Source organism: Hermetia illucens, chromosome 4 (genome assembly GCF_905115235.1).
Source record: "Hermetia illucens chromosome 4, iHerIll2.2.curated.20191125, whole genome shotgun sequence".
Taxonomy (NCBI): Eukaryota; Metazoa; Arthropoda; class Insecta; order Diptera; family Stratiomyidae; genus Hermetia; species Hermetia illucens.
In genome coordinates this window covers 45058373-45070097 of record NC_051852.1, presented here as the reverse complement: position 1 = coordinate 45070097, position 11725 = coordinate 45058373, and the positions used below count along the sequence as shown (strand labels likewise).

The 11725-nt window shown below is 35.1% G+C and overlaps 1 protein-coding gene across 2 annotated transcripts in view; it reads right to left on the bottom strand.

The window, feature by feature from the left end:
* Positions 1–2274: 2274 nt before the first annotated feature.
* Positions 2275–11725, bottom strand: part of LOC119656221 (protein kinase shaggy-like) — a 63250-nt gene continuing 53799 nt past the window's right edge. For both annotated transcript variants that reach the window (XM_038062620.1, XM_038062621.1), the window contains one exon: positions 2275–7597. In XM_038062620.1, coding sequence (XP_037918548.1) covers positions 7440–7597 — 158 coding nt within the window. In that variant the 3' untranslated portion in view covers positions 2275–7439. The remainder of the gene's footprint in view (positions 7598–11725) is intronic.

The window sequence follows — 11725 nt, the reverse complement described above, 5'->3', positions numbered from 1 at the left end:
AGATTTTATTAGCTCGAACTCATAGCTCTGCTACTCAAAAAATATAAGGACAGTCCTGCGGCTTTCCAGCTCGCTCCGAGTTCTCGAAGCGAACGGTCATCAAGAGCAGAAGCTGATCGAAGACCGTTAAGAATCAGAAGGAAGTATACGTTCTGGACAGTGGTGCCATTCACGTTCAAAAAAGGTAATTATTAAAAGAACATTGAACTAAAAAAATTTCGTTACATTCCAGAGCTGCTGCGCACAGCAGCAAGTACGGACTTGGGGACAAGATGTCCGCCAAGAGGTGTAAGATGATACACCCTGAGGAGATGTCATCGGAAGAAGAAGGCAGCTCTCCAGAGCGGCAAGCATTAACCGCGACCCTCCTCGAAAAAATCGAGGAGCTGAAACAAGAGAAGGCCGCAATGGTCCAGAAACTGGACAGTCAGCAAAACATCATCAAGCAGCTAGAGGAACGCTTGGCATCCCTCGAAGGGATCCATTTCAGGACCTACACTCTACAACATTTTCACAGCCGACGCTCCAATTCCAGAGAGCGGCACAGAACTATTACAGTTCGTTGAAATTAATGTCCATGTATTTTTTTTTACAGTTGGTATTTAAGTTAAAAAAAGAGCTAGGTGTTTTTCCTTATACTGTAAATATTTTTATTTTTTCTCCCGCATACAATTGTTTCGGAGGCTACGTACCTCCTTCCTCAGTGCTAGTACCTAATTAGTTAACCTCTCTTAAACTACCCCTATTTATATCGTAGCTTTTTAGCTCTACTAATTACGTTATAATTAATTTTCTAATCCTACCCATATTTCCCCCTCCTTTTTATTTTTTACTATCTGACTTACCAGGGTCGTTGCACATTTTCTTTCATCGTGATTTAAGGTTACTTGCCTCCCTTTCTTGGTGATATATATGCTTGAGCTACGGAGCCCCTACATGGATCTCTTGCTATGAAGAGGTGCGAGTAGTTGAAACGCAGAATTTTGAGACACTGTGTCGGCTTGTCGTACAATTGGAAAACCAAGAAGTGCGGTCGCAACGCCGAAGTGTACAGGCGAACAACAGTTAAATCTCTTTGAGAGTTCACTCTCAACCTGTTAGAAAGATTCTTCGAAAGAGCGGAGAATCACCCCAATACACGCATAAGGCAACTTTATCAGGAGGGTAACTCCACCCCATTGGCTACATTCTTAAGGCCTTGCCAAATTGTGAGCTCTGCATAAAAACCCGCCATTGTCTTTCTCTTCGACACTTCCTGCCTGGCAGGGGTACACAGAGGTAAAGCGCAAAATTGTGAGCGTTGTTGAAACATTAGATATAAGAATTAGATTTAGTATTATTTATTATATTAGATTAAGTTAGAATAGGTAAGTAGATAAGCCTTCTCGCGCTCTAGGTGCAGGCGCAGTTTTTTTTTTTCAAATATATGTCCATTTATTTAATGATGAATTGTCAAGATCAATGTGTAACGTAAATACAGCGTAAAAAGTAATTTCAGAAAAGGTCGGGCAGGCCAAACATTGTAATAGCCACCCGTTTTTTAATATTTAATTATGATACATAAGCTACATTCAGGCTAGAAATAAGAAACAAACGGTATGTATTCAATGTAAGTCACTGGTTTTTTCAATAAATGATTTTAAAACCGAAAAAACCAGCAGCATTGTCAGAATTACTGCCAACAGGAAGGAAGAGACGAAAAAAAGAGTTTCGGCAGGAGCGGCGACGTAATCAGGAACAAGAAACAATAGGAGAAAACCAAGGCAACTTTATTTCTCTGTTATGTTATAACGCCATAATTTCATTGATTTGCATTAATTTTATCTTTATCACGGTCGAACAAGTATATTAGCTTCCAAAGTGAAAACATATCGGGTAACATGAGTAAATATTGAAGAACTGTGCATTCTTATTAGGGCGGAGTATAAAGCGGAAACTAAACGGGCGAAAATTTTATGGAATAAAATACAAAATCCAGATATTTCTACAAGAGAAAAGTTTTGTTTTTCATTTTATTATTTTTTAAATTTTTTATTCATACATAACTTCATTTTTGTTGTTGATTCTTTTAAATATTATATTATTCTAATATTCAAACGTATTTTTCTGGTTTCTTGTGAAATTTGCTGTAACTTCATTCGCTCAGTTTATCTGTATTTTCCCTTTTTCTATTTTCTTTAATTGTAAAATTTATTTAAAATGTTTTATATACTGTGTTTGCATTTTTTATATATCTTTTAAAGAATTTAACTAAATACGATTTTTATAATAATATTTTTTAATATTTTTTTAATAAAAATATTTCATATTAATATTTTTACTTAATTAATTTTCAGCGTTCCGTTTTTTTTAAATTACATACCTTTCTGAAAGAAGTATTACCAACTCACTGATTACCTTTTGCCTTTTTCGTGCCTACGAATGTAAATTTAAACTAACATAAACTTCAGAGAACAAATCATAGCAATTTACGTAGTTTTAAACGTTAAATATATTTAAATAAAATATATATATATAAACGACATGATTATTGTTCTCAATAATATGGAGATGGAGATGTGAAAAATCAATATTTTAAGAGAACTTAGATGAATATGTGATTTTTCAAAATAAAAACTTATGCTTACGATGCTCATTTCCATTCTCTCTGCCATAGTTTCTTTATTATTTAGCATTTTTAATATTAAATACATTCTCTGCTTAAAATTAAGCGATATTGTTGAAATCATGTAGACGAAAACAAGGAAACAAAGTAGAAATGATAAAGTAAAAGGATTCTTACTGAATGTGTTCATTTTTATACAATTAGCTTGCGAAACACATTGCATTATATTGTTGCGGCTGTTTTGTGAGGATGTTTATATTTATTATAATAGGTGTTTGTATTCTTCTTTATTAATACATTTGCTTACTTAAACATAAAATTTTATTTTTTACCCAATAACTATTACGATACATAATTCATGATCTTTATCGATTTTTTTTTGCTTTCCTCTTCATTAAGTTTGTTTTTTAAACGTATATGTACTTGTTTAGTTAACCAATTTCTTACCTGTTGTATGTATATTTTACAGAGTTGATCCTTTGCATCTATGAATATTGTTGTTTTCATACTTTAAATTATCTTTAAACATATTTTATTTATATATAGGGCTTTTTAAATTTATTCAGTTTGCTTTCATTTTTTTCGCATTTTATTTTTTATATATGTTTCGTAATTAAACATAATTTTATTTGTTTTATTTTTTTTCTTGTTTTTGCCACTATAGTAGACTTGATATTAATTAAAAATATAGTATTAGCGTTAGTTATACTGTAAATATAAATTTGCTTTTCGTTTTCATATAAATTATCCATAAATCTCTTCTTTGTTATACACAATCTACACTTTTAATATATAATGATTATTAGAATTTAAATTGCATGGGGAGAAACCAGGAATAGAGAACATAAACTTTCAAACGTAATAAGAATGAAAGGATAAAGATGAGTCCTTGAAACTTGCGACGACGATAAACCGAAGAACTAAAATTACAAGTACATTTCATATATTTTCATATTCATTTCATTTCTTACTTACTCCATGTAGCTTAATTTTATATTTTGCTTCACTGTTTTTAATAAATAACATGACGAAACGGTGACGCATCTACGATGTTTTCCACTTAAATCATTGAATAGATTAATTTTTTTCTACTTTTTACATATAATAAATTTTATGTGGCGTTCGGTCAGTCTAAGAAAGTTTTCTTTCAGAGAAGTTTGGTGATTACTAAACTACGCAAAGCGTTAAGTGCGACAAAAGGAGTGGTTCTAGCAATTTTGAATTGTTGCTGGGTGGAACAATATAATGAAGCTTTATTGGATTCATAATTGACGTTTTATGGGTCTCTGGTGCACAGTTACGAAAAACTACCCTGTCGAAAACTTGTAGATATTCAGCAGTACGTGGAGGACTTGAAGTCATTTAAGCAAGGAATCTGATTATTGAGCTTATCTGCAACTAGTTTTACACTTTCAAGACTAGCTTACCACATAGAGCAAGTAACATTTGTATAATTCCCTTCAAAGTATTCCAAGGTCTAGAAGCTATAAGTTACCTATATAGAATGCCTGAAATCTTGCCACTGAGTCACTGGCAATGGATTTATTTTGTTATAACAAAGAAACATTCATCACACTTTGTATCTCCTTTCATGATCAAAAACAATACGAAAATCACTCAGACTGCAAGTGACAACAACCAATTCAAGATTAATCCGTAAAGAGATTATTGCAAGAACTTATCTTTCGCAATATAAACTAAAATGTGGTAATAATCATTAATAAACGTGGATAGGCAATAATTGCACCAGTTGCAGAATTACATGAACTTTCACTGTTGACAAGTTTGAATCAGAAAGTAGTATATTGCAAATTTCCCTATAAAACCCTATAAAAGTAAAGTTTAGAATTGGTAAGACATCCATCATGCCCCTACATGATTTAGAGATAGTTCTCTGACACAGTCGCTCGCTAAAAACACAAAGACATTTCTTACAAGTTTTATTAAAAACAAAAACGATCGATAGCTTTCTTAAACTGACTTTTTTCTTGCTAAAAGAAAGCCAAGTATTTACATCCTAACTTTCCCTTGTAATCTGCTTTGAGTTGTTATCCATTATCGTATTCCTCACGTAGAATTGTTTTTTTAATAATATGTTCTTAGCACATGCACTAGAAAATTTCCATTTCTTTTTTTTTTATCTTTTTTCAACATTATTTGTTTTCTATAAATATTTTAAGTTTTGCTTTTACTATAAAATGGTTTTAAATGATTTTTATATATTTTACAATGCATAATATTAGCTCATTTGTTTCCTCATATTATTCATGAAATATATACGAAAAATTGTTTTTAACAAAACGAAGGCAAAGCAATTTTTGTTTTTATTCTAAACATTAGATTTTGTTAATCGAAAAGAATAATGAACAACTGATATATACATACGCCCGCGTGGAGCACGTACGTAATTTTTTTTGCAAGTAAGAATGAAGTGCCATTTGTCTGGCTTGTTTGTTTTAATCCTTGTTCTTTAAGAATACTAATTTCAAAAGTACATTCAAGTTAAATTTAGTGTATCGAGTGTATTTTACGTGTAAATGTAGCAGTAGTTTGTCTGTTGTATTTAATACGATCGTGAATGTGCTTATTGGGCTTATTTGAAATTCATTTAGACAACAATAATCGGGGGAAGGGAGCAATCCGTGACTGTGTGCCATGCAGGTTTGATCTTGATATAATTTATCGTAATCAATAATAATAATTCAATTTTTTGCAGATTCCTGTTTATCTTAAGCTAGAAAAACAGCTATTTACTTGTGTATTTTTAAATTTGATATATTTGCTTTATAAGTATAAATGTTTCGCGTCAACGTTGAAGGATAATCTATTGGGGATGTTTATAGTAAGTTTTGTGTTCACCTTACCGAATATGCAGATTATTTTAAACGTTCATCCATCGATCCATCACCTACCTCTCTTTCTCTCTCACTGTCATGCATTGTACAAGTTTGCCAAGTGTAACATGAATTTTTCGCAAAATAATGAATAAACTCTTCGAAGGGGTGTGTCCATTTGATTGTGGAAGAAATGAAACTGTTCATTATTCAACATAAAACAACTAAATTCCTTTGTCTCAAGAGCGGGTCGAGATCTCACTGAACATTAGATACAGTATTTAGAGCGCAATAAGTGCATCATAACTATTTCGGCCTAAGAAATGGATCCATATTAGCAAAGTATACGATGCCAACTTGCCATCACAATATAAAGGTATTCATTTAGAGATAGTATTTTGTGTGAGTTCGGATAGAATCAATCGATTGATATGTCGGAAGCTTGATCGCACCAGTCACACTTTTTAATTGCAGCCAATCAACGTGAGCTACTCATCTCAGATATATGTAATCAATTCAGTGGGATTATCACCAACTAATTTACATTTCTGTGAAAACCATAGACAAGCAGCTTTGAGCGTTAGAGGAAGACGAAATCGAACGTGAGAATAGGCAAATAGTATGTTCATCATTTGACCTGTGCAGTAAATCAACAAAACATCGGACGATTCTTAAAAAATTGTACTCTGCTCCATAAACTTCCTAGAACGAAACCAACTGTGCATCAACACGGCGTTGTTTATTGCTGTCGATTTATGAGCATAGCTAACGAGAACTTGTCTAACTAAACAGTCAGCAAGAATTGCTACTGACCAGTTTCACGTAGATTGATGAACTGGACAACCTCCACGTGCATATCAAGAAGAGTCACAATGTAAACATAAAAAGTAGAAAACAGTTTTGTGCCACGGTTGACTATAATTAATAACACAAAATTGTGTGGATAACAATCACCGAAACTTATCAGAAAATGAAAGAGCTCCTGTGTCGCTGAAATATTCTGAATCATTCTAGCGTGTATCGAGACTGAAAAAATCCTCTAAGCTAAATCCAACTAAAAACACAATTCGAGATAAAGATACATGAGTCGACGTACATGTTTCCAAACCTCTGCCTATTTATACGAGTGAATAGTGTTGGTGTCACATCAAAATACCTCTTTTCCTACATAATCTATACTTTACACATGCGAAAGTCCTGGGAGAATAATAAGTTTCTTTCATCTTCTGGATTGAGTTGCAACTATCTCTCACTACTTAACTGCTGTCGCACGGTGGTGAACGTAACATGCATTTTATGTAATTTTATTCAATTCTACTCTACGTGCTATACAATCCGAGTTATGTTGATGTTCTCACGTGTAATTGTAGCAAAAACAAACCATGAAGATCGGAATCAATCGAAAATTTATTACTACTTTTATATTTCGCTTAATTAAAACACCTTTTATTAATTTCTATGTATTTGACGAAAGAAACAATTGCTGTAACAGCGCAGCATAGTGCAGCCATGCATATCCGCATGCGCGTGTAGATGCATGCCGCCCATATGTATAGTATTTTTCAGGATCAATTATCTACTTCCTTTTTTTAAATATTGGTCTGTAGCTATTTTTTACTTTTATAATATTTTGTTTTTTATTCATTTTTATTCTCTTTTTTATAAATATTCGCTGCACGTACGTGTTATTTGTTTGTACAGTTACTTAAATTTATGTTAAAGAAGTTTTGCGATAGAAGTAGTAGACAGAAGAAAGATTGGTGACGATCTAGGATTATGATGATTAAAGTGGTGGTGGTGGTGGCTGTTGTTCTTGCTCTTGTAACAGTCATGAAGCTGTGTTGGCGGATGTGGTTGATGTTATGGTTTCTTCTTTTTTGATTTATCGTTATCATGTTTAATAATAATCTTAATAATTTTATTGGAGTTTCCTCTAATAACATCGTTATGATAGCTGAGGCTATGTTTTTATTAGTCGTATTAGATAATGTTGACATTGGCTAACCCATCGTTGACGTTGTCTGTATTTGTGTACCGCCCGCTGCTGTTTGGCTTGCTCCTGCATCTGTTTGTACTGCGCCACTACCACCACTTGATGCATTTGCAGCCGTCTGAGCTGTACCTGGTGCAGCGTTCGCTCCAAGCGATGACTGACTTCCTGCAATAGAAAAAAAATCACATTTAATCCAGATTTTACACGAATCAATAATCACGCCTTCGATAATACGAAAGAGAATGTATAATGGAATGTTCACGAACTGATGCGATTGCATCATTGCAGATGGGTACTTACAGTCTGTTCCTATACACTGAAAGTGTGCAAGTTACTTCTACGAACCTATTTTTATCCAACCATTTACAATCTCTATGCAACGTAAACTCATTGAATCAGAAATTAAAGAAACACGAGTCATTAAAATACCTGTTAGATTCCCTTCCCCATTTCATTGTTTTATTAATGCTCTTTGACCAAACGGAGGCTGATAACCAACTTCTCATATTAGGAACGACTCGTAACGCGAATTCAATCTGCCTTTCTCAAGTTTATGATAACTGAGTTGATATTGTTTGTGCAAATACGTTTAGCTAAATAATTTTATAACTTTGCGACTCGTGCTACATTTCAATTGGGGGTGTTAACAAATTGCTTACTCTAGCAACTAGCCGTGAAACAAATATACCTCAGAACACCGCAGCACACTACAAGAATATAACCTCACAAACCATCCTTTCCAAACTCAAGGCATTCTTTGTCATACTACACTATCCCAATATAAACTTTCGAATGAGCCTTATATCCTACTTGCTCTATATTTTACTATATCTGCCTCACTTTAGTGGTCCAAAAAGGGCCACGGGCCAAACATATAAAGTAAAGCTACTAATCGTCTTTAACTCGATTTAAGCCAATGGCGATCTCCTTACTATCCAAACCAGCTAATCCTTACTTATACATGGATCGCCATCAAATGACCGTATGATAGAGAACCAATGAAAACGGTCATCTGGCAATAAGGGATATATGCACCCGGAAAACACTAAATCGAACCAATTCAACTCTGGTAGGTTTATCTCCTGTTCAATTCTTTGTAGAGTATAGGTTGCCTATCCATACAGTCTCTTTGTTATGTTCCTCTTCATTTTCAGTGAGACTGTTATTAATGATGTACAAGTGATAAAGCAACAGCAAGCAGAACGGACACAATCATCCATGCTAATTAGGATTTGAACCCAGGACAACGAGATCAAGAGGCTCTAACCATCCTCCCATCAACAATGTTCTTGAACTACAGCGAACGTTTGAATTACAACATTCATAAGTTGGAAGGAACGCGAACAGGTTCCCAGAGTAAAACCGTTGTTCCGAGAGGCCAGAAGGATAATATGACCGGACAAAAGATCTTTGGTAGACAGCCAAACATCACTGTAGAATACTGACTGAAACTAAAAGAAGTAGAACTGCAAAACTCACGGAAAACACATCGTTACGACAAAATAAATAAGAGAAACACCCACGTAGGAGGATCATCAGATATCTGAAGAAAGAAATTCCCCACATCATGAATTCATATCAAAGATACAAAAAGATAAACAAGACACACTAATAAAATGCCGCAGAAAAAGATGGGCCAAACTTGAGCCAAGAACAATCAGCATGGAGGGAGAAACAAAGAGAATTAACTCTGCAGACGATAAATTTATATGAATTAGCCGAAAATGCGATGTATGAATTATCGGTTCTCCACTATAATACAACTTGGATGTAAGACGTATTTGGCACGTTAACTCTTTGTTTCTTTTCTGTCTAGGAAATAAATCCAAGTTAGCACTGGCACCACATCCACCAAGGGCCACCACTAAACACTAATGAGTTGGTATCCAACCTCAATGACAACATAAGTAAATGAATTCCAACAAGAACTAAACTTAGTCGTCGGCGAGATAATTATTGCAGGAGATTGTAACGGAGAGGCAGAAGTGTACACATCGTGGCAACAAAGCTTGGTCTTATTATTGCAAACAAAGGCTCTACGGGTCCACCTAGCACCACCAGCAGTAAAAAGCTGGAAAATCCTAGAAAACTACACGATAATTGCTCACAGGAATCCAACCACCAGTATAGAAAGAAACACACATAAGTGGAACACAGTTAAGCTAAACTCAGACGTTTTACTTACCAAACTTAACAGAGCACTATCGGAAAAAACCCAAAGATGCCAAAATAGATACACAGAAAAAGAAATATCATACTGCGAGTAATGTTTCAATGGCCAAGATCGCAGATACCGCAGAAGACTTAGTACTTCAATGAAATAGCTGAACTCAGGAGAACATATGCCAAGAACAGGTGTCGATTCACGGAAGCTAAAAGCCGTGAACACCCCACTCCAGAAAAAGAAAATAAGATATCCGAAAAGGCATCAAAAATTGAGAAGAAACAAGCCAACAGAGCGGAAGGGGAAGAACTATGAGATTACGTTGATAGCAAACCATGCGATACTCAATATAAGAATATCATTATTAAGTTAGAAGCAAACCTACAGACTTTCTTTTCCAACAACAGAATAATTAGAAGTAGTAGTAAAAACCCTTCCTTCAAACTCACGAGACATTAGCTGAGGACAAAGAGTCACCAACGTGGCAACCTCTCACTAGGAAATAGCTCCGCAAACCAGCATGCACTTTTAAAACAAACAAAGCTGGAAGGCTTAAAAGAGCCCTCCCGGTATCACTAACGCTCACCTACAAACCTCCAACTGCTGCCTGCCAGAAGATACTTTCTGTGAAGTATGGGAGAACCAAAAGCTCACAATCATCAACAGACAAAATGGAAATCCCGAAAGCACTAATGTGGCCACCTTATGTGCGGGATATGGCAAGAAAGCTATTAGTAACGCTAATAAAACTGTCTTCTAACAGCAATAAGAGAATGTTGATGCTCTCCCGCACAGATAACCCGATTTCAGTTCAGAAAGATCAACTCTAGGAGTGACATAGGAAGTCCTACATAGTTTCAAAGCTGCCCGGGTTTGAAACCGCTATTCGCAACATCGTACACTTCTTACATTACAAGTTCAACATCATTGGTTCTTAGCTTCGGGAGATGACCAGCGGAAACGTACCTCGTCACCTTTGCTAGGTCCATTGCAATAAAAATAAACGCCCAGAACAGAAAAAGAAAAATTTCAGCGCAAGTTTAACCATGGGATAGTGAAAGCACCGCCTAAAACTTGCAGCTGAAAAAACTGAACTGCTGTCTCTAGCAAAAAGGCGTATGTTGTTAAGATACCATGACAACTTTGAAGGGTCAGGCTAGATTTTAGACTAACTTACTTAATACCGATATAGCACCGAGCAAACACCTGAGGCGACCCCACTCAACTAGAAGAAGACTAATTATGGCGTTGACAAACACTATCTTACTGTGGGAATAATAAATACGGTGGAACGCATAACAAAATATATGCCGAAGACGATGGTCTCAGTTCAATGAACGGCAGCACTGCGAGTTTTAATGAAGTGAACTACAACGTCACTATTGCCAACTACTTTCCGAGCATGGGTATTTCCGAAAATACTTATCTAAGATTGTAAAAACTGACAGACCTGGAGTGGAGTGGAGTGTATTTACAGCAAATGTCAGGCAATTAACCTATCTCATCGGCAAAAAAATCCCAACTGCTTGCCCAATCTAGCATGTCATACATTATTTTCTAAGTATAGCCCGCTGAAATTTTCTAACTGGTCACTAAACATCCATACAAATGAATTTTTGAGCACATAGTTTTGGAATTGTTCGAAACCTCATAATCTGTCACAAAACGCTTTCTATTACCGAAACCCAATTCCAACAGGCCACAAAAACGATAAAAACGATGGACAAGATTACAGTTACCTTGCAGGTAGTATTTACTGCTTTCTACATGTTTTAACCATTGGTGCAGAAACATTATTACCTTACCCTTAAAACTGATTCACTAGAAATTTCGGTTTCTTTCACTTTCTATTCTTTCTTCAACAATTCATTGAAACGCAAACTAATCTAGAAAGGCCAGGAACAAATTTTATCCCAGGTCAATCGAACTAATTGGAGGTACATTCATTGTATCCCGATTTTCACTTTACACACAGGCACCGGAAAGCCATTAAACAATGAAAGTAGAAAGATTGTAGTGTGAAGAATTTAACTAAAAAAATAAACTTAAATAATTGAAAACTGGCTTGCGGATTCTCGCACCAATACGTTGGCATGAATAGTAGATTAAACGAAACAGTGAAATTTTCG